This window comes from Dendrobium catenatum, unplaced genomic scaffold (assembly GCF_001605985.2).
Source record: "Dendrobium catenatum unplaced genomic scaffold, ASM160598v2 fragScaff_scaffold_943, whole genome shotgun sequence".
Classification (NCBI taxonomy): domain Eukaryota; kingdom Viridiplantae; phylum Streptophyta; class Magnoliopsida; order Asparagales; family Orchidaceae; genus Dendrobium; species Dendrobium catenatum.
In genome coordinates this window covers 86,132-109,996 of record NW_021319405.1, presented here as the reverse complement: position 1 = coordinate 109,996, position 23,865 = coordinate 86,132, and the positions used below count along the sequence as shown (strand labels likewise).

Genomic DNA, 23,865 nt, shown 5'->3' with positions numbered 1-23,865 from the left:
CATAGTCGGGAGTTGGTTGTTGGAGGATCATATTTCGGTGATGGTGGTTAAAGGAGGACCGTGGTCAGAGGAGGATCATTATTGGACAATGGTTGTCAGAGAATTATAGTTGAATGATGATGCTTGAAGAATCGTATTTTGTGACATTGGTTTTATTGTGGAGGTTCGATGGTAATAATTAGGTGGTGGTTCGAGGGTGGTAGTTGGGCGATGTTTTAATCGTGATGGTTTGACAATGGTTTAACGATCAATTTTGAATGAGGGCCTGTTCATGATGATTGGACAATGGTCTGATGGTTGCAATAAGATGATGATTTGATGGTGGTTGTCAAATGACGGTATGACAATGGTGCTTATGGTAGAGCTTTTGGATTCTTCAAACCTTTGATCTCATTTGAATTTCAAGTCAAGATTCAAGTTCCCTTTCATGCAGAGGGTGGCTGTGTTTTTTTATACTTTAGAGAGTTACATGCTTTATAAATACAGTTAAAATCCAAAAACTCCATTAAACAACCGTATGAAATCCCTCAGTCATACTATTCTTAAGCATTCAAGCGCCTTGACGATGGTAGAATAGCTTAGGTTAGACTTGTTGGATTAATCTTGTCAATACGCTTTATTCAACTAAAAGATTATTTGAGGCCAAAGGTCATGATTCATCCATAGGCATCATCTTCATCTCTACCCCTATTCCAAGCCTTTAGAGTTCTTATATCCGCTCTATTATGTTTTGTCCCTCCCCACAAATTTTTTCCAGCCTTGATTCTCAAAGGCTCATTCTTCGCCCGCTAGCTTTGATTAGTGAACTCCTCTTCCTCTTTATCTTTTATCTGTTTTTTGGCCTAATTTTTGTCTTTCATTAATGTTGTAGTTGTGAAACATTTGGATTGCAAGTTTGTCTCTCTTTCCTAATTTATATACATAACATTTTGTTTGTTAATAAAGAGATTGGAGGGAAATCAAATCAACTTAACATGGGAGATAAATTTCCTTTACATGCATTAGACAAGCACCCTCTTCTAAACTGTCTACACACTAAGATGAGGTTAGTAATGCTGAAATTTATTAATTTGTTCTAATTAAATCTATAGCTATGTTAGTTATTGATAGAAATATCTTAGAAAAAAATTTAACCAACCAAAAATAATTTTTATTATAACATAAAGTGGTATGATTTATGATTATTGAGAACTAATTTCATTAGCTTTTATTTCTTATGTACAAATGAAGAGTGTCAAAATATAAATTTAATGTGGATATGATTCCAATTCAACATTTTGATAATAGTTTTTAAGATAATTAGCAATTAATTAAAAAATAAATTATTCATTTAAATTGAATCATGATCACCTGCAATGGAACAATTATTACGTCCTCCGTCCGGTCGGAGGCCAAATCCCGCCAAAAAACGAGTTGTACCGAGCAAATACCGAGCAATACCAAACAATAACGAGGAATACCATCATTTGAAGACCCAATACCGAGTTATACCGAGCTAAACCGAGAAATACCGAGTTATACAAAAGTTGTACCGAGTTTTTCCTAGAAAAACTCGGTACAACTCAGTATTTCTCGGTACAGCTCGGTATTGGTCTTCAAAGAGCGGTATTCCTCGTTAATATTAAATAATACCTAGTTGTACCAAGCAAATACCGAGTTTTTTTGGCGGGATTTTGCCTCCAACCGGACATTCCTCTATGTCCTTACACCGGACGTAATAAAAGTTCCCTGCAATGAGGGTCAATTGTCAACTATTGCTAACACCACCTTGACCAGTCGGAATCGACTACCGTCATTGCCCTTTGGGCCAGCGCATACCACTATCGTTGGATTTTATACATGTTTATTTTACTTTGAGTCAAATTAAAATTAATCATATGTATTTATTTTACAGCCATTCAAATAATTTTAAATAATTTAAATATAATTCATTCCTTTTATATAATATTTTATTTTGTTTTATTTTTCAACAAATGAAATAGCTTCTTAGTGAATATCTTTCTCTTCACTTTTTACCCGTTTAAGACAGGAATTAAAATCTTATTATATATTTTTACTTAAAATGCCCAATTAAAAATAATAATTTTCTTTATCTTTGATCTTCAAATCCAAATAATTAATAAACACCAATTTGTATAGTTTCTTTTATTCTCCAAATATTTCTTAGCCAAACACAGAATTCGCCATAACAAGGACGCCGAAATCGAAGATCACTCCAGACTTCTCTCTGCGTGTCGTCCTTCCTCCGTCCACAAGTTCTTCTGGTCTGCGTTGGCATAACCGCAAAAAGCGCTATGCTGAATTCTCGTACCATTACTCCATTAGCACCATCAATTCCCTCTATAAAAACTCTTCCTTTTCTGTTCTTGCGGCCTTTCATCGTATGCTCTGTGAGTTTTTTCTGATCTAATAATGGCTGCTTCAGCGGAGATTGGTAGCATTCTGGCGGGAACGATACCGAGTGGAGGGGATCACGCCGGCCTAGCTTTTTCCCGACATGTAAGCCGCGCTGTTGCTGTGAGCAGAGGGTGGTCGCGCTCGTCGTTGTCATTCCTGGGAGGCATGGTGGTTAGATCGGAGAGGGCGGTGGAGAAGAGCGAGGGGACGGCTGTATCGGCATCTGTCAATGGGCCGGCGAGTGTGGTGAGTTTTTTTAACGCTTTGGCGGGTTGATTTTAGGAAGTTTGGGGTTGGTATGATGATATAAATAAATGGTAAGGCGTGTTTTTCAATGAGCAATTAGTATTCATGTTAGCTTATATGTTTTAGATCGATTAAGTGGTTTAATAGGCTTTTAGTTAGATTTTAGATTATAAACACTCATCTTGTTGAGATATTATGACACCCAAAAAGAATGAATGAACTTGGCCTTACTTGTGGGTCTTTTTCTCCCTCAATCTCTTGAAGTTGTAAAAATCCTCGAATTGCCTAAAACCTTATCCCACAATTTCGTGGAGTTTTAGATAAGTTCAAATTAATCAACTTTTCTCATTTCTTATGTTGTTTTTGTTACTGTTTTCAGTGTCTTGTTCGTATCATATGATCTTTTATACATTGGATTATGGATTAGTGCAAGTCAAATATCTTATTAGGAACTTTGACAATTTTTTTCCTTTCTTTGTTGCATAATGTGATGATTGGGTTCAAAAAGATTTTACATTTTCAAGAAAATAGAATTGGAGACATGAACAAATCTACTGGGATTCGCTTGTTCTGTGATTTTTTTCCATTACATACTTTGATTAAGACAATCTATGAACAAAACTATTTAATCTCACTTGCAGTTCTTGAATCAAAACCTATTGATTTAATCCTCTAATAAGTATTTAATGATTTGATTTACTCTTCTAAATGAGGTTTCATGCTAAGCTAGGTGGGTTGTATTGCTTATTTCTGCCACCTATCTTTGTTTTGGGACTTGTTTTTACTGTAGCCATTTTCATGCATCAGAGCTCACACATAAGTTAATATGGTTGTCTTCCTTGATTTCTGTTTGATTTTCTCATCATTATAAATTTATAACTTTGATCTGTTAAACAAGAATGTCTTGCATTGTCTTCAGTTAGGTGAGCAAAAAACAAGCAACATGGGGGTGTTTACGAATTCTCGAAGAAAAACAAAGATTGTGTGCACAATAGGGCCTTCTACAAGTTCACGTGAAATGATATGGAAGCTTGCTCAAAAAGGAATGAATGTTGCACGGCTGAATATGTCACATGGAGATCATAAATCACATCAGAAAACTATTGATTTGGTTAGAGAGTATAATGCTCAGTCCGAAGATAATGTCATTGCAATAATGTTAGATACAAAGGTAACACTATCTGCAAGATCTTAATCTTTCAATTTCTTTTTTCTTCAGATAACTTAGGTTTGTGTGTAGTTGATCTACTCATCTTTGCAACATCCAGTAGATCTTAAATTAGAAGAAGGTCATCAATTAGTAACCCTAAGAAAAGATTGACAATATAATATCTACTGGTTATGAATTTGATAAAAAATGCTACAGAATGGATGTTTGAAGCTAAAAAATTAATATAGGGGCCTGAAGTTAGAAGTGGAGATGTACCCCAGCCCATTTTACTTGTGGAAGGCCAGGAGTTCAATTTCACCATCAAAAGAGGAGTCAGCACTGAGAATACTGTTAGCGTAAACTATGATGGCTTCATAAATGATGTGGATGTTGGAGACATTATATTGGTTGATGGTAAGTACTATTCTTATATGTTGAATTTGAATCTTCAATATTTTGAGTCAAATTGTTTTTGTTGTTTGAATGATCAAATTGCTAACTAGATGATTTTTGTCTCATTTTGGATTGATACTTTACTGCAAGTTTTCTTTGCCAATGTCCAAACACATTTACATGTTGTATGATATGCTTGCATGATGTATTTGACATCTTGTGATGTGTATATGCACGATATGAATGCATTAGTGCGTATTCCCATGCTTGGGGGTGTTTTGAAATGCCTGGCACTAATCTGCCATGTGAATGGATTTCATTTAAGTGCACATAGCATTTTATTTAGAAGCCTGTAGACGCCTTTTGCCTACTTTTGCGAGTGTTGCTGATCTGGTGGCGTGGCGCTACGCTTCATTTCTTCTTATGTAAATTATTATTTTCTTTAGTACTCAGGTTGCGGGAGTGTACTTTAGTATGTAAATATGTTGTACGATGCATCAGGCGCCTTCCACCTGTTGCTTGTAAGCGAGTTGTCCCTTGCTGTAAGTGTTGGATTAGGCTTCCTCCCACCACCCTACGAGAGCTTGTATATGTGGTCCTTTGACGCGCTGTGAGCGTTGAATGCGGGAATGGAGTATTGTGTTTTAGGTACATTTATGCACAAGTGTAGGCAGTCGACGACGATAGTGTTGAGGTGGTGGTGTCGACGGTGATGATTGCGCACAAAAAGTAACTCTCTTTTCTTTCTCTTTTTTTGAATTTTCTTTTCTTCTCTTTTTTGTTTTCTGGTTTTCCCTCTTTTTTATAATAATAATAGTTAGTATTAATACTAATTATTAATTAATAATGATAGTAGAGGGAGAGGAAACTGAGTGGCTATATGAGTGTCTCGGACTGATTTCAGTGGGTTGGGTTAGGTTGATTGAGATTACTATTGGGCTTGGATGTACAAAATTAATGTGGGCTGTAGGCAAGTGTGGGTTGTAGCGGAGTTGTGTTGCTGAGATCGGATAGGGTAACGGGTTCGGATCAATCAACATAGTGGCGTGTGACTTTGAGAAACAAAACAGAGGTAGTCGAGGCTGGGGTCGGTACAGTTGCTTGATTGGAAGCCTCAGGAAGTTGGAGCAGGGGGTACTTCGACTGTTTGGGATGGAGGAAGACGGGTCGAGTGTGAGGTTGGTTTGCAAAAGGTTGATGAAGCGTCGGCTAGAGGGAATTGAGCGACAGAGAAGTGCAAAAGTTGGGCTACAAGTGGAGGCAATCTAACGACTGTAGCATGTTGGAGTGGGTTTGGCCGAAGGTGCCACAGGCCGTGCGATTGGGATCGGAGGCGTAGGATTTGAGATCGATTGCTGGTGTGGGTTGGTGGTTGTCGGATTGAGAGGAAGAGTAGAGGTTGGAACCGTGGACGACTTGAGGAAGGAGGTTTGGCTCTGAAGAGGAAGTGATGTGAAACATATATGGAAACAAGAATTGCTTAGGAATTAATAACAAGTTATTAAGCCTTGCTAATTTTAAACTCAATGTTTCACCAAGTTAAATTCTAGGATTATTCAATTATAGATCGTGTAATGGTATGCAGTTACAACTAGATTAGAAGGCCAATATAAAATAAAACAAAATTTTCAATACTTAGGGGCAAATAATAAGAATCCACTGATTAACAAATAGAACTTTCAACCTGAGTTTCCCTCACTCACACTCTTACCATAGGCTTAGCAGGAGAACAAATTAAACAATAATACGGATGCCACTAGAAGGGGAAATTATTAGGTGCGGACACCAGGCGTAAGGTTGCATCTAGATTTGCTACGCTTTAGATGCCCTTTTGTTGTGTTTTTACAAATAATTGCATATTAGCTGCCTTTTTGCTGAGTATTTACAAAAGCATAACAAAAGGCAATAAATACTCAATTAGTAGGATATTTGTTGCGCTTTAGCTGCGATTTTGCTGCATTTTTGCAAGTGCTCAGCAAAAGGGCATCTAATATGCAATTATTTGCAAAAGGACAACAAAAGGGCAACTAAAGTTCAGCAAATCTGGATGCAACCTTACGTCCGGTGTCCGCACCTTATAATTTGCCCACTAGAAGATAATAAACACTTAGGTTTTGGACCAACAGGAAGTTACCCGAATAGGAGGAAGCTGGTGGATGCTATGTAATTTGCCACTGGATGGTGGAATGACGTTGTTCGATGGCGGTAGTCAAGGAAAAGAGAACCCGATCAATGTATTCTTCTACGGTGTCGTCGATCTCTTAAGTCAACTTCAAAGAAGGGAGAATGTAGAACATCCACTAAGCCTGGATGGTCGTAGATGAATCCGTGGTCATGCTCAGGATCGGCCATCCTTGGAGGAGAGAAGTCTCTTCAATTCCGGGACGGACCAAAGTGGCAGGCGATTTGATGGAGAGGAGAGGTCGGCCGGCTTGGAGAGCCTTGGGTTAGGGATTTAGGTAGTAAGAGGAGTCAAGAGGAGATGAGGGAATTAATTCCTTGATTAATTAATATTGAGTAGAAATTAATATTGGAATTAATTTGAGAGGGAAGGAGGGAGAATTTGAATTCAAAATTCTCTAATTGATGGATGGATTAGAGGTGGCCGATATGATGAAGAGGGGGGATTGGGTTTTAATTGAGAAATAATTTAAGTGGAGAAGAGAGAGAGGGGAGGGGACGACGGTAAGAGAGAGAGAGAGGGGGTGAGGGGCCGGCAGCTTATATGGGGATTAATGGGCTTTAATTAAGAGGGGGGATTTAACTGGAGAGAGAAAAGGGTAGAGGGGGGGGGGGCAAGAGAAGGGGAGAGAAACGTGTCCACATTCAACATATGTAGCTCATTGTATTAATTGTTGATTGGAAAATCAAATCTGAATTAACTTCAGATTTATGGTGATTGACTTCCTAAAATAGGTGTATGCTATTTAGAAAAGATTTTAAAATTCAAATTCATTTTGAATTACGAAATCTTTCCAAATAAGATAGGGGCTAAATTAAGTAGTTAATAATGGATTAATTGAATTGGACTCAAGGGTCTTGGGATAGGTTAAGCCGGCGGCTTAGGATTTGGGAAATTATGACCGGCGGTGGGGGAGGAGGGGAAGGAGGCTGGCAGTGTGATGGAGAGGAGTTGGTCGGTGGTTTGGGTGGAGATGGGGGATGTGATCGTGGTTTGGGGAAGAAGGGGGGAGGGACCGTCGGTTGGGAGAGAAAAGGGTAGTGGGCCGGTGGTGGTACTAGGGAAGGGGAGGTAGACTGTGAGCCCGGACTCTTCCGACTCTGACGGGTATTGCTTTTGCCCTCACCAAGGGTCTTCTCCTTTCTCAAGAGCTCTCAACACAATGAAAACAAAAAGCTGAAATTTCATTCATCAATCATCATTAATCTAATACAATGACTAAGGCCTTAATATAAAGGCCTCCAAAATAAAAGAAACTTAAAGATTAAAAATGCCCTAGGGCTACAGCATAAAAGAAATCTCTCACAGGGGTATAATGGTAAAAATTGAAATATAAATAAAGGAAATACATAAAATGCATCATAAATAAAGACTTCTAATCGTAGCTGTCGATCTACAATTCTTCCAGTGATAGGAGCACCAAAATCTCCTGCTGATATCATCATCATGAAGGGTAGTGCGGTTTGAGGTAGAAGAGGCGTGAGGTTTGCATAGGTGCATGTGACGAGAGTGAATGGTCTGCGGCAGGTTGAGATGGAGGGGCTGAGGGAGAGTTCGTCTAAGAGCTCGTTCGAGTTTGGGATTCCTTCATTCGAGCACGGAAGAACATGAACAAAAATCATTTGCTTCATTCTCGTTTTAACGACTAAGTAGAGCTTCGATCGAAATGAGAGACGAAATTTGAGCAAAAATTTCAGGAGGAGACGCAAAGCAGTTGCGGCAGCGGGTTCAACGGGATTTCCGAGATTTCTTCGACAAGATATGAGGTATCGATTGATTTTTGATATATTTTTTAATTTAATTTTTTTTTGGGACATTTAGGCCATTTAAGGCAAACTCACACACACAACGCATACACAAAGACTCGAACCCAAGACCTCTTTGTTGGAAGCATAGGCTCTCAACCAACAGATCAAGGTGAGCTGTGTTAATTTAATTTTGATTTGTTATTTTAGATAATAATAATAATAATGCCATTATTATCATTAAATAACAAAAGTCAAAATAACCATAATCTCTACTTACGCGTTGTTGCCTCAAAATACGTGCATTCCTCGAAAAATGCGTCAATTTCCTAATACAAATTTTATTAGACAAAATTATAGTCAATTTTAGGTATTTTCAACATTCTGAACGCAATGGCGATGTCCGTTTTGTGATCATACGCCATTTAGGCAATATCGTGCATCAATTTCGGGTGTCAATCACCAATTTTGACTGATTCTGCTCAAATATAATGCGAGGGGCTTTGTTTAGGGCAAATCCGACGCTCCAATCGCAACAACGCAGTCCGTTTAGCAATCAGAGATTGTTTGACCCCTTCATGTTACGCGCCGTGCCAACATGCGTCACTTAAATCATCCAATTTTCCCTTTTTTCGTGCTTTTTTTTGGTTTTGGGTCAACAAGGCCCTTCATTTGAATTTTCCCTCTTAGCTGCCCCTATCTCCCTTTGAATTATCCCCTTGGAGCCCACCCCAAAAGGGCTGGATTTTAATGCAGGCAGGAGTTCTACCTACTGTAAGCCATGGTTGGTCCAGGAGGGACTGGTCCATCACCATGATTATTATATATAGATGATTTGGACCTTTTTTCCCTTCTATTATTAGTCTATCCATTAAGTTATGTTTTTCATCGATCATTATGACATTTTTAAGCTATAAATATATTTTGATGTTATGATAGACATGTTCTTGAATCATAATTCAATTGCTGTTGTGTTACTCTTAGGTGGGATGATGACACTATCTGTGAAGGAAAAAACTGTTGATGTTGTTAAATGCAAAGTAATTGATGGTGGAGAGCTTAAATCTAGACGCCATTTGAATGTTCGAGGGAAAAGTGCTACCTTGCCATCTATAACAGGTTGTTCATGTTATCTTCAACTAGAGAATTTAAATCCTGCTTTTGATATGCTACTTGTAAAGTTTCTTAACTATCTGTTTGATGTGTGCTCTGACAGAAAAGGATTGGGAAGATATTAAATTTGGGGTGGACAACAAAATTGACTTCTATGCATTATCATTTGTAAAAGATGCAAAAGTTGTTTGTGAATTGAAAGATTACCTCAAAAGTAAGGTTTTAGTCAATTTTCAGTTCTATTTAATAAATATTTTTATTCTTCACTGTCTTTTCTATTTTAGTTTGTTATATTCATCTTTTGGGATTTTAGGTTGCAATGCAGATATCCATGTAATTGTTAAGATTGAAAGTGCTGATTCAATACCCAACCTCGAGTCTATTCTATCCGCGTCTGATGGGGTACGGAACTTTTTTGATGGTTTTATTAAGTTTCCTTGCTTTGTTTACAACATTAATGTTGTTCTACCACTTTTGAACTCAATGTTAATAATTCATCAACATATGTTTGAATATGACATAGTAATGAACTTGGCTGTTGGATAAGATACATCTAAAGGACCTGTTTTTCTTCTTAAAAAAATTTGTTCCTAGTACATTTAACTCGCACCACTTTCTTGTATATATAAATTTCATTTCTTATAAATAAGCTTTTGTTAAATTGGACACTTTTTGAACAGAGATACTTAAGCCATTTATTTTGTGATGTAGCCAGTTCATCAAAACTTTTCTTTCTTCTGTAGACAATAGAAATGTTTTTTTTTTCTTTTTTAGATTTTTCTGCCATATGATTTTTTATGATGGTGCTTATGTAAACAATTATAGGCCATGGTGGCTCGTGGTGACCTTGGAGCTGAGCTTCCAATAGAGGAAGTTCCACTGCTGCAGGTAACTGTCTTGAGATACGCATTAAAGCACCAAATCAAAATATGTATCTTATTCATATGTGATTGTGACATTGATGATTTTGCTCTGTGATTTGATTAGAGAATGGTTTGGTTGAGTTCATTTTCTTAATAAGAAGGTTATGTTTGTTCTCAAAATACCAAAATACATATTTTCTTGGATCGATAATTACTTATCAAGTTGAAATACACAATTTACTGAATTATATGTTGATCAACAAATCTTAGCTTTTTTCATATCCTTGACAACACCGTTTGGAGTGTATACTTGATATGATTTCGGTGGACTATCGATTGAGAGCTGCATATTAACTTTTTCGTTTCATGTTTATTTTTTTAATATTCGTTCATGTAAAAAAGGCTTGATGTTGTTGTTGTTGTTGTTCATGTAAAAAAAAAAAAAAAAAGCTTAGTTTTATTTGTACATTTTGTTCAGGCATCATAATGATATTAGTGTGTAAATGCTCTTTCTTTATACAATATTTACAAAGCTGAAGTATGGCTTAAGTGATTCTTACAGGAAAAGGAAAATCACCATAATCTATGCAGGCATCCCTAATGCGGTACCTGATTTTCAATAAAATGCTTCTTGTTGAGTATTTCTTTTTGGTAGCCTCACTGATGGTAAGTCTATGGATGGTTATAATGGGAAGTTTAAATGTAATGTTAAGTTGTATAATGGCCTTGTTAAAAATAAAACTGTGGAGTAATTTTAGCAAGGATTACATTAATCATCAATCATAAGTGAGATATGCAACCTAAGCATCGATTCCATCCAGTGTGTACCAGCAAATATCTTCTTTATGTGACTAAGACTGAAACAGCTTGTGCAATCCACTCTTCTCTTCAACTAATTCTCAATCTGCAACGTCCAATGGAGGCATTTTGTAGTTGATAATAATGTGCGTTCATCATATTTGTGCGGTAGATCTTGTAGATTGATCCTTCAGATTCTTTGATCCACAAAAGACTTATAGCTCTAAAAAGATCAGATACAGTGATAGCATGGTTTTATCTTGAAAGAGATCTGATATCTAATTTCCTCCTTAATGTATGAAAATTTTCTGTTTAGTAGAGTTTAGGGCATATCCTTACGTCCTTTACATAAATAAATGTTTGTCTTCTATTCGAAGAGGAAAATTAATTGTCATTTATGCTTTTTCTTACCTTTGCTTGATAAAGGCCTTTCTAATCATTTATCAGGAGGAGATCATTAGAAGATGTCGCAGCATGCAAAAGCCTGTTATTGTCGCAACCAATATGTTGGAGAGCATGATTAATCACCCAACCCCAACTAGAGCAGAAGTATCTGATATAGCAATTGCTGTGCGTGAAGGCACTGATGCCGTAATGCTCTCTGGAGAAACAGCCCACGGGAAGTAAGTGGCTTTGTTTAAAAAGTTCTAGATAATTATCTTTACGAGCACGATGGGAAATTTTATTAACCGTATTCTAGACTGCTGGAGGAAATATGACTGCATTGATCAATAATTGATATTGCAGTGCTCAAGGTGTCCATGTTTTATTAGATAACTAAATTTATGAGAGCTAGAAGTAGGGGTGTCAATTTCGGGTCACGGGTCGGGTTTGAGTCGAACCCGAAAATGACCTGACACTATTCGGGTCAACCCGAACCTTACCGGTTTTTGCAAACGGGTCAATTTTCTAGACCCGAACCCGACCCGCTTCGGGTCTGGGTCAACCCGACACGACCTGATTGACCTGATGCCAACAAAAAACTGCTAGTTTTTAGGTCCAAAAATGGGTCAATCTCTGCTTTTCGGGTCAAAATAGGTCAATCTCGGTTTGCCTTGTCAAAATCGGGTTTTCGGGTCAAAAACAGGTCAATTCTGGGTCATTTTTGGGTCTAAGTGTCAACCCGAACCCAACCCGATTTTTTAAACGGGTTGAATTGTTGAACCCGAACCCAACCCGTTTCGGGTTTGGGTTGACCCTAACCCGATATTTTCGGGTCGGGTTCGAGTTGGATTTTCGGGTCATGTCAAATATTGACACCCCTAGCTAGAAAGAGGCTAATAGTCATGGAAACAAGCAAATGCAAAGATGGTTGCTTTAATGTTGTCGGAAAAATTATTTGGGATGCATTTTCATTGATCCTATAAAAGATTAAGTTCACTTCTACCTTGTTTTCCTGATATTTCTAAGCACATACCCTACTTTGGTTGTAGGTATCCCATAAAAGCAGTTACTGTAATGCACACCGTGGCATTAAAAACTGAATCATCACAGTTGACTAGTATTTCCCATCCAAGTCTTGCTACAGAGGTCCTGGTATGTACAGATTACCGAGAACATAGAGGCTAAGTCATTCTTTTGGGTTTCTTATAAACATCTTTATCTTGATTTGAAATGATCAAGTTATTTTGAAGTGTTGCTGAGATGATCTAAAGTGCTTTCATTCTGTAATTTTTTTCCTTAACCCATTTGATTTTTGAAGGTTTCCCATGGCGAGGAGTTTTTTCAAAGCCATATGAGTGCAATGTTTGCATTACATGCCGCTATAATGAGCAATACTCTTGGTACTTCTATTATTGTTTTCACCAGAACTGGGTCCATGGCTATACTTCTAAGTCATTATCGTCCATCATCAACTATTTTTGCTTTTACTAATGAGTAAGTTCTTCCAATTTTACTCTACTATGAACTGCACTTTCAATATGTCATCGAAGATGATTTAAAGATGTTAAATCACAATGAATTTTGTTTGCAGCAAAAGGATTAAGCAGAGGTTGGCACTTTATCATGGAGTATTACCTATTTATATGAAGTTTTCTGATGATGCTGAAGAGACTTTCTCCAGAGCAACAAGCCGCTTATTGGTATAAAGCTATGCTTAATTCCAGCCTACTAGTTGCAACCTTAACTGTCTTTCTCTTTGTTATTTTAATTCTATTGTCGTATTTCTTATAACAGAATCAGGGATTTCTAAAGAACGAAGAATTTGTTACACTTGTTCAGAGTGGAACACACACTATATGGCGCGAGGAATCCACACATCACATACAACTTCGGAAGGTTTGAAGATGGCATAGTCCTCAGGCAATTTTCTCTCAAAATTTTGCTCTCAGCTAGACATTATTATTTGATTAAATTTTCAATTAAAATGTAATTGATAAACCTTTTTTTTTTTTAATTTCTCTTAGTTCCATTCCGTTCAATGTTCATGTAAAATAGAATTACTTTTGTGTTTTTACAGTGAGAAATAAACTTGTTTGTTGCTGCCCATTGACAACTATTTTTTACGATGGATTTTGCAAACTGGAATGCATTTTCTTGGATTGAAAGCATTGTGTATGGCTATTTGTTAGATAAAAGGTCTTACAAATCAACAGTGTCCCATAATAGAAACGTTTCTATTTGCTGAAATTGTAGGAAGTTAAGTTTTCTGCACCTGGGCTCAAGGGCGGATCCAACCTTAATTTTAAGGGGGGGGGGGGGGGGGGGGGGCGGCAAACTTACAAGTAAAAGTGTAAAGTTTTTTTTTTCATAAATATACTTACAACCAAAATTTGTTCAAAGGGTACTGCCTCTCGACCCCTATCTTTTCATCATTGTATGCTTCGCAGATATGTCGGGGGTCCAAGGGGGCAGCACCCCCTGGCGGGGTTCGACTTGTCCGGTCAAGTCGCGGGGTCAAGGGGCAGTGCCCCTGCAGAGGTTTCTGGAGGAAGCATCTAAAAACCTTTGTAATAAAGACTGAAAAATACATGAAGCGAGACAAATTACCTATAGAATCATGTAATAATTTATTTTTTTTCATAATTTTTTCGGGAGGTGGCAATTCCCCCAGGGCTTAAGGTGGATCCGCCCATGCCTGAGCTACAATTATATTACTGCGAGCCTTGGTTTCTACTGCAACACACATACATGCATATGGCATGGTGCGTGACCTTGCATATGAGTACATGTCAGATGCTGATATGTTTTTAAAAAATGAATAAATTTATTTAGTTGTAGATGAAGAAGCAGTGAAACTTCTATCGGGGCATCATTTCCATTTTCGATATATACTATTTGAATATTCGGATTCTGCTATGAACCCTTATCTCATTTAATGTGAGTTGGTAGATATGGTGTGAAATACATTTATGAAAATGTGCACGAGTCAACATCAACTCTTCTTGCTTCATTGCTGTTTATTACTTTCTATGTATGCCATTGTAAACTGTGTACCCATTGTTATAATCTCTACTATATTTGCGGAGGCTGTGGGACGCACTAGGATGTTTGGGGGGCAAGGAAAGAGGGGGATCCAAAGGGGAATAACTCAACCTATAATTACTTACCGTAGGAAATCAAAATTGGTAGAGAATTAGGAAAATTTATCCAGGAAAAGGGGGGCTGATTTAAATTCAGATATGGAAGGGAATTAGGAAAAATTTATTGAAAGAATGCAGATCTTGTTTTATTATATAGATCGAACCTTCTATTTGTCCTTTTTGAATACCATCTTCCATTTCCATGTTTTCTTTCCTTGCACGCAGGTTAGTTTGTCTTTATATATCGATTGCAAACGCGGAGACTTAAAATTTCCCCTTTCCCGGCCTTTTACTCAAATCTTCTTATACAACCGCATAGGGTTTTGATAATCCTTTCCTCTTTTATGTTCTTTATCTTTTGTATAAATCTCCGCCTTTTAACCTTTTTTGAAATGGCCTCTTTCTGTATATTTCTATATTGACATAAGTATGAAGGAGCCATTCTAGGAAATATCAATGAGATGGATATTTCATAAAGAAGGCAAAGAACAGAAAATTGGAAAGGATTATTGCAATACTTTTATTAGCTAGCTGTATTGTTATTTTAGGAGCAGGATTATAATATCTATGGATTTTATGTTGGATTACCAATTGCAATGGCTTCAAAGATTTCAACCATAATTTTGCAAGAAATATTTCTTGTTATGATATTTTATCAAGGAATTCGAAGACTAGGATGATTCACTTCGAGGCTTTCTTTTATACCATAAAATCTGTACTGAAAAGAAAAAGAAATAGAATAGAAATTGACAGAGAGGAGATGAATATCTATCGTCTAATACTAACCTGTATGATAATTAAGTTGATATCTAACTTGAGGCCTTTTAAGTTACTAGCAGCTCATATTAAAATAATTAATATTCGTTCATATAAGTCCCATTTATATTTATTTAATTAAATAATTTAGGAAGTTTGAATAAAATTGAAAATGCTCATCATATAAATGTGTAAGATTGAACATTGATTTGTTTGTTTATTTATGTTCATGAATGTGCTTATTTATTATGAATTTGATAAAATGCTCATTTAGGTTTCGTTGGGGACGATTTTCTTATTGCTTCTTAAAGCAGTTTCCTAATATAAAGAATTTAATTTTAGTACTAAGAAGTTGTTTTAAGAAACAGAAAGAAAGTCGTCCCAAATAAAGTTTTAGGCTTTATTTGGGATGGATTTATTACAACTTCTTAAAGTAGCTTTTTAGTACAAAAAATTAATTTTTATAATAAAAAGTTATATTAAGAAGCAGTAAGAAAGTTGTCCCACACGAAGCCTTAATGATGGATTAATTATTGATTTGATAATTTATTCTATGCTATACTATCAATTCTTTTATCTTATATACCTAAAAAATTATGTAAAGAAAATTAAATTAATTTAAAGATGACTATGCTAATTTTTAAACTTCCCAAAACAACTAAAATAATATCTTATGTATTTCCCTAATTTTGATTGAGGTTTATAAATCTGATCATATCTAATGATTAGATCATATACTTAAATCATTAGCATTAAATATTTAATTAATTAGACTTAATTAAATATTGATTATATATTTTGAATGGAGCGAGTCATTATGCACTATGGAGATAAGTTAGGCACAAAGGATTCAGGTATGTTCTGTAGACATTTTATTTATCTCACATTTCTTTTACCACAAACCCATTATAAGCTTGTCAGTCTCTCTGTGGTAGTCTTTTTTCTGCTGCATCTTTACATGATAGCTAACACAATTTTCATTTGCTGTACTAAGATATGTCTCATCCTCATTCATAGATCATCAAGCTGGCAATAATACAGAGTAACTAATAATATACATCAGGATTCTTATGCAGGAAACAATGAACAAGAAACAGTTATTTCTAACCCCTTAATCTCATTTCATGTTGAAATAGAGAGATTATTGATTGCTTTTGCAGAGCTAGTTCTTGCTCCCACTCTGTATCGGTTATGTATTGATACTAAACTAATATCAATACAGAACAATACAGAGTAATACAAAGCAAAAATATGTTTTGTGAGCTATGCTCACCTTACCTTTTATCTGAGTAGCAGTTCAACTTAATCACTGAAATCTTCTTCTTCTTCTTCTTCTTCCTCGCACTTTCCTTCTATCTTAATGCACTTATACCACTTTGCACAGATAACATAAATCACAAAATCAACACTAGTTAAAGTAGCCAGAAGGAAGTAGAACCTATCCATATGTCCTCTGTTCAGGTTCACCGGAATCCACCCTGGGCTATCATCTTTTCCGGTGATTTTCATTACCACAGTTACCAGAATATCGCTCACATAGTTTCCCAGAGAGATGGAGGTCATACAGAGGGCACTTCCAAAGCTCTTGAGTCCTTCCGGCGCCTGTTCATTGAAGAACTCCAGCTGCCCAACGTACATGAACACCTCTGATGCTCCTATCAGCATATATTGCGGTACCTGTCACAATGGTTCTGTTTAGAAAACTATTGAATCGAACAAAAACGCGTTGGAGTTCAAATTTTGATCTTATTTTGCTCATTTACCGAACAAACAGAACTTTTTTTGTTCAAGTTCGTGTCTTACCTGCCACAATATGCTGAGAGAGCTGGCATTGCCACCACGCGCCAATTTCAATCTGAAGTGCTCGACGAAACCGGCAGCGATCATGGCAGCGACAGCGACGATGAGGCCGACCCCCATTCTGTGAAGCTCTGTTAATCCCCTTGGGTCGTGGCGAAGGGCGGCAGCGATTGGTTGGAGGAGGCGGCGGTAGAAGAAAATGAAGAGGGCCACGCTGAGGATGTCGAAGGCAGACATGCTCGCCGGAGGGATACGAAATCCAGCAACGATGGTGGTGTTCATGGCTGCACCTTGCTCAACGAAGAGGGAAGCCATTTGAGTGAAGACAACGGAGTAGAGGATGGTGCAGAGCCATATGGGGAGGAGGCGAAGAATGCATTTTACTTCTTCGACTTGGGTGATTGTGCAGAGCCTCCATGGATTGGGGGTGGTGGAGTCGCCGGAGGGAGTGAAGTCGGTAGTGGTGATGAGGGCAGCTCGATCTAAGAACCTTCAAAAGTTCATTCATTCATTCAAAGTTAATATATTTTTAAAACATCATAAAAAATATTTATTAATAAAAGATGTATCTGAGAAAATACCATAATGTTTGGATAATGTCATATTTATTCATGATAAATATGATTTTTTTACATATTCGATGGTGTAAATTATAATTAGCTAAGAAAAAAATTATGATAAATATATTTACTAAATCCATTAGTTGAACACAATCTCACCTAAATCCTTCAGAATGGAGGATCCTCTTACTCCCCTCTGTTGTAGCTGCCTCAATTTCCTTTCCATCCAACTCATACAAATCCTCCTCTCCAGGGGGTGGCATCTTGACTTTCCACTTCTTCAAAGCTGCAAGTACAACTTGACTTACTCTCGACAGAGGGTTGCCTCCGGGCCTAAAATGCCGATAATGTCGAGTACCACAAAGGAATAGGATTAGGGCCAATAAGGCCGACCCACTTGAGGCCCAAAACCCCAATGCCCACAACCCTTCATCTTGATAGTAGCTCAAGAATGTATTGGAGAAGAGTGATCCTAAGTTGAGGGCCAAGTAGAAATAACTAAAGAAGGAAACTTTAGAATGAGCTTCTCTAGGGTCACCCTCCTCAAATTGGTCAGACCCAAATGTTGCAATATTAGGCTGGTAACCTCCATTTCCTAGGGCCACTAAGTATATGGAGAGGTAGAATAATCCCATCTCCAAACTTGAGTGTGCCCCACAAGGCTCCTTAGCATTTCCACACCCTGAGGGCCTAAGCATGAACATTTGTGAGCTTAGGGATAGTGTTATCAAGCCCTGAGATAATTACAAAAATAAATTAGTTATAAGAAGTGATAACAAGCTTATATGAGTGTTTAGTGTATGACGAGCTCACAATGACAAATATGAGTTGAAAGACCACACAGGTCTTATATCTTCCCCAATAAGAGTCGCTGAGGAAAGCACCAACAAGGGAGAATATGTAAACAGTTCCAGTCCACTTGCTTACATTGTTAGCTGCATCTGCATTGTTTTGGCCTACCACTCTTGTCAAGAATAATACCAAGTTCACACCAACGCCAAAGAAGGCAAGCGTGGCTAATCCTTGATTCACTGCATAATATATATTAAATAGGGTGAGCATATAATACTATAGAATCCAAAATTTTAAACTTGTAATAGGATGATTCCTCTCTCATTTGGATGACTAAGGATCTATTTGGGATAGTTTTATAGCTATCTTGTTTTTCATATAGCAATCATAATTTCATTAGGCTACTATTTTTTTGCTACTTTCTCATTATTTTTCAAAAACTTATGTGTTGTAAAGTTGTTTTATGTAATTATAATAGCGTAATTATTTTCTCATCAGCAATTTCATAATCAATTTTATAAAACATTACAACCGTCCTAAATAGGTCCTAAGTTTTATATCAGGACATTCTAATAAAAGTTTGGTTAGATGTGCGGCAAAGTCAATGAATTTGTTCATTAAAGTTTATATTGCACTTATCTCCAAAAAAAAAAAATTAATGACTTTGAAATTCATTGAAATATCTATTATATAGTGAGCTTTTTTTTTCACTGACCGACTTTGTAATTTAATCTTATTGCTATGTATTAATATCATATTAGTATTAAATATGTATTAAAATATAAATCCATTTCAATTAAAAGTTCTTCCCCTTACGCTATAAATGCAAATTCATGCATCTTTTTAACAAATTAAACATAATTTATGAAAATATGAAAGTTTATGGACAATAATTTAACAATTTTATATATTTTTTCTTCTTGCATCACTTACTATGAAAATTAAATTATTTTTTAATGCTAACAAATAAATAAATAATAACAAATATAAGTACACAATAATCACTTTTAGCAAAGCTATAAAATGTCACTAATCACCAACAAGAGCTGCTTTCCATTTCCTCTTATCACACGTAATCCTCCCTTTTTTTTGCTTCTGCCTTTAATTCCAAACCAGATTACCCAAACGGACGCAGCCTAATTTAATTTCCACAAACAATAAATGCACATATTATTCTTATATTTATAAAGTTTAAACTTATATAAGTTATAATAATCATCAATTAAAGGACCCACCCTTCCTTCTCATATTTGCTTCCTCACAAACTTTAACGTGTGGGAAAAGAAACACACCCAATCATTATATATGCAGATATAATTGTAACAATTCATGCTCATAATTCTATGCATACTATTCATTGCTTCATAATCATTTAGTGTTTGGAATAGCTTTTTCATTGCTTTGCTTTTTAAGTAGCAAACACAATTTCATTTGTCTACTATTTCTTTTATTACTTCTCAAAAATTTATATAATGAAAAACTTTTTTTTTTTTGCAATTAGAATAACTGAATTATTTTTCTAACAATAACTTCATAACAAACTTTATAAAATATTACAGCTATTCTATACAGAATCATCTTTGTCAAGAATTTTTTTTTTAAATTAATTTCTTTTTAAAAAATAAATATATAAAGAGCTCAAAGGCTTCATCTAATATAGTTAATGATGATCAAGTAGGGGCTTTTGTTATATTGCATGAAATAAAATCCTCCTATTCTTATATGGAATCAAAATCATGGAGAAAATAGACATTTGAAAAGGAGATATTTGAGAATATGTTTTATTATTATGAAAAATATAACATAGAAAAAACATACGAAATGGAATTTAAGAAAAATAATATATTTTCTTAAATGAATGGTAGAAAATTGTTAGAATTACCTAGCACTAGACCCGCAGCCACCCATCCTCCTGTGCTTGCTTTAGCGGCCACTTGTCCACTGATGTCCACAGAACCATCTGTGGTATATTCAGCGAGTTTCTCTTTGAAGTCTCTTCCAAGCTCCACCTCTCCTTCTCTTCCTCTCCTTCCTTGCTCTAACTGTTCCTTCATCATTATACACAGCTACTTGTAAGCCACAATGCTTTGATTATGCTAAACATAGAACAGAGATTCATTTGTTTGGTATATTTATCGTCAACTAATTATAATAAATGATAGAAAATATATCTGTAAGAAGAGCATATAAACATTAAGAAGGAAGGCAAGTGAGGAAGAAAGAAGAAATCATGCAGTCCAGTTATGGAGATTCTACTTCGAACTTAGCATATTGGAAGTAGAGGGATTGATTGATCACATCAGCTTTAGCAAACTGAACTAACCATTTTGGTTTTGGAGTTCTTCGAGTTGATCATCATGAGAGTTCTAAGCTTTTGGAAGTCTGAACAGGAGGAGGAAGGAGGAGGAGAGATGGTAGAGAAGAAGAGTTAGAGCCATGAATTTATAGATGTGAGGAGGGATGAATGGACGGCTAAGGGCTGCAAGCAAGCTACAAGTTAAAAAGATGGTGGGGAGTGGGGACTTTTTTAGTTGGATCCGTGTAGGGATAATAGGTGTCCCTGATATATTTGATTCCAATGTACTATTTATTTTTTTATATTTACAATGATAAGGAAATGACTTGGCTTCTTAGGAACCTCAAAGTGTCATTGATTATATGGAAAAAAAAAATTCATACTTTTTTAAGAGGCAAAAATGTTGAACAAATATTAGAAAAATATAAATTAATGATAAAAATGATAAAATAATTTAAATTTGACTGGATTGTAATTTTTACTTCATATTTTCATTTAATCTGGCAGACACAATATTCTTTTTCGAGTTTTTTTTTTTAATATTTGTAGCATGTATTTTGATTTATTGTATTTATTAATCTTGTTTAATGTTAGTATGTTCATTATAGTGTATATTTTTTGTTATGAAAGTAAAAGTTTATGTTTGGTAAGCTTTTTTATTAAATTTATTTATGTGTTTAGAAATCTAAAGATCTATTAAATCATCTAGATAAATTTGTTTCATAAACGTTATAGTTTTTTAGAACTAAAAATTTTTGTACTAAGATTTTGTTTGAGACAACTTTCTCACTACTTTTTAAAAGCAATGTTCTAATATAAATATTAATTTTTTTTAACTAAAAAATTGTTTTAAGAAGCAGCAAGAAAGTCATCTCAAATAAAGCCTAAAAATCATTTTTAAGAATTATTAAGAAAGTTGTCTCATACAAAATCTTATACTGATATGTCCTAAAATTATCTCATGGAGCAATATAGCACCTTTGGCGATTTCTTAGGTAGTAACATGAAACTGATTTTATTTTATTTTATTTTATTTTTATAAAATTTTTAGATAATCGTGTATTAGTAATATTTGTCTCCTAAAATTAATAGCATCATGTAGTTTTTCTTTTTGATATATGCTCGAAAAGCAGCTCAATGCAACAATTATGGCCACATATTGCCTATACAAACACTTATTTGTGCTATTTCTATAACATTGTTGACTACCATAAAATAATTGAATGCAAATGTGCTACAAGAGAATGCTAATCACTCCATATTTGTTCAAAGAATAAAGAGAACTTAATTTGCAAAACCAATGCAAGCATTAAAATATTTATTTTCTTAAATTGATCAATTAACTAACAAATTACATTACCTAGCCATTTAAAATCACATTTTCATAAAAAAAAAAAAAAAATAAAGACAATTCAAGACAGTGGGAGAGAACTATTATCAACATGATAGAGTCAGTCATCCTTTAATATGTGAATTCGGCTAATTTTTAGAATTTTATTTTCCAATACTTATTTTATTAAACAAAATTAAATTGTATTTAATAGTTTTTAAATCTAATATACTATAATTTTAATTTTTGAAAGAGGAAATGAAAAACATTATGTATAATTCTATACATGCATGCATCTCTCCTATTACTTTATAATCATAAACAATATAATATTTGTGGACCATCGAACGCTCTCTCTCTTCGCTCGCCCTAGCCGCTCTGGCGATTTAGGGTTTCTTTTATATATATAATATTTGTGGAGCACTTTGCTAATAACAATTATTTTATTTCCACTATTGAAACTTTAGGCTACTCACGTGTTTTTTCTTCAAAAAATGTGACAAAATATTAATTTATAATCACAAATTTTCCTTAAAATTATGGCTAAAAACATGTTAAGACATCATTACTTTATAGCATGCTTTGAAATGAGAAAAGTGCTAGCTTGTGAGATATTTGAAGATTTTAATAATTAATTTTTTAATAAAAAATATGATGAAATATCTATCTTTTAGCACAGATATTTTTGGCAAATTTGTATTAAAAAAATGTGATTAAAATAAAAGAATTATGACTACTAATAACTTTAATCACACTTTTATCATCATTTAGTAGTGTTCATACCAAATAATGTACAACACAATTTAAATAATCAAAGCCTTTAATCTCTTTCTCTAAAGTATTCTTAATCAAAGGTGAGTTCAAATGCAAGCTTATCCAATTGAGATGTAAGCTTCAAAACCAAAAGTAATTATTCCTAAGCATGAACTACATATCTACCTTCACCAATTCACATTTCTAGTATATTATCAAGAAGAGCTTAAAAAAAAAAAGATACTACGACTCACGAAGATCGTTTAATTAAAATAGAGAAAGGAAGACATAGAAGTAAATGATCAAATCTTTTTAAGATGACACGCCACAAATATCGTATATACGACATGGATAAAAATTGGAACCACCTTGGGAACTATTCCTATATTATTCATATCTAGTAAGAGTCGAGAGATATTAAGACCAGAGACATTCTTGTACTTATTTTCTTTATTATTAAAGTAATCCTGATCACAACCTCCCTTAGGTGGTCTATATAATAAAATCACTAAAATGTTTGTCTATTTCTATTCTGCTCTCTTTACATTCTTCACATGTTTTATTCATCTAATCAACTTGTAAAAAGGTTCAACACATAATTTCTTTTTTATCCTTTCATTTGTTGGATCCCAAATACAAAAATTCTTTCATCATTGAGTGGATTTCCACTATTCAATATTTTGTTAAGGGATTCATTTACTAGTGAATTAGCTTGTGGTGATCATATTGGAAATCACTAGGGGGCTCATGGTGCAGTGCATTTTTTTTATATAAATATTTGATTAATATAAAAATAATAATTCTAAGCTAATGGGTCTCTATTATTGTCTGATCATTTAAAGTATAATAATAAAAATATAATCATTGAAGTATATACTCTTAAGAGAAGGTCTTCCTAGGATGTTTTTTTTTTTATCAAGAAAATATAATTTATGTTTCTCAAGCTGAATTTTCAAATTTGCCATGTTATTAGAGGAGCTAATCAAGTGACTAATTATCTTGCTAATATTATTTTAAACTTACATAATCTATTAATTTTGAGGATATTTTCCTTATGATTTGTTGTGTAATATTAATACTTTGGGTATAATTTTATTTATGATGGATCTTGAAATCATTGTATTTACTTTTAGATTAGTGTTTCGTAAACAAGGAATTTGTATTGCA

General features: G+C 34.9%; 2 protein-coding genes across 3 annotated transcripts; one reads left to right on the top strand and one right to left on the bottom strand.

Annotated features, from left to right (window-relative positions):
* The first annotated feature begins 2,163 nt into the window (after positions 1-2,163).
* LOC110092321 (pyruvate kinase isozyme G, chloroplastic) lies at positions 2,164-13,377 on the top strand. The gene is made up of 12 exons (XM_020816824.2): positions 2,164-2,643; positions 3,563-3,814; positions 4,042-4,207; positions 9,098-9,232; positions 9,330-9,440; positions 9,540-9,628; positions 10,052-10,114; positions 11,335-11,510; positions 12,321-12,423; positions 12,590-12,765; positions 12,863-12,971; positions 13,066-13,377. Exons 1-12 carry the CDS (start codon positions 2,413-2,415, stop codon positions 13,171-13,173), a joined length of 1,719 nt encoding a protein of 572 aa, XP_020672483.1. The 5' UTR covers positions 2,164-2,412; the 3' UTR covers positions 13,174-13,377.
* Positions 13,378-16,147: 2,770 nt separating this feature from the next.
* On the bottom strand, positions 16,148-20,799 carry LOC110092311 (protein NRT1/ PTR FAMILY 7.3). 2 transcript variants are annotated; one of them, XM_020816806.2, is made up of 6 exons: positions 20,643-20,799; positions 20,202-20,367; positions 18,341-18,558; positions 17,687-18,261; positions 16,971-17,457; positions 16,148-16,844 (listed from the first exon to the last, which is right to left on the bottom strand). In XM_020816806.2, exons 1-6 carry the CDS (start codon positions 20,676-20,678, stop codon positions 16,470-16,472), a joined length of 1,857 nt encoding a protein of 618 aa, XP_020672465.1. In that variant the 5' UTR covers positions 20,679-20,799; the 3' UTR covers positions 16,148-16,469. The 2 variants fall into 2 exon arrangements, with proteins under 2 accessions (XP_020672465.1, XP_020672466.1); XM_020816807.2 differs by having other exon boundaries at positions 20,202-20,361; positions 20,643-20,796.
* Between the last annotated feature and the right edge of the window lie 3,066 nt (positions 20,800-23,865).

Bases quoted from the DNA above. Each gene is read 5' to 3' on its own strand.
- LOC110092321 (XM_020816824.2), top strand. From the start codon at position 2,413: ATGGCTGCTTCAGCGGAGATTGGTAGCATTCTGGCGGGAACGATACCG. The intron at 2,644-3,562 runs GTGAGTTTTTTT...CATTGTCTTCAG, and splicing joins TCAATGGGCCGGCGAGTGTG to TTAGGTGAGCAAAAAACAAG. The intron at 10,115-11,334 runs GTAACTGTCTTG...ATCATTTATCAG, and splicing joins AGGAAGTTCCACTGCTGCAG to GAGGAGATCATTAGAAGATG.
- LOC110092311 (XM_020816806.2), bottom strand. From the start codon at position 20,678: ATGATGATCAACTCGAAGAACTCCAAAACCAAAATG. The intron at 18,559-20,201 runs GTAATTCTAACA...TATATTATGCAG, and splicing joins GGCTGCGGGTCTAGTGCTAG to TGAATCAAGGATTAGCCACG. The intron at 18,262-18,340 runs GTGAGCTCGTCA...TAATTATCTCAG, and splicing joins TTCAACTCATATTTGTCATT to GGCTTGATAACACTATCCCT.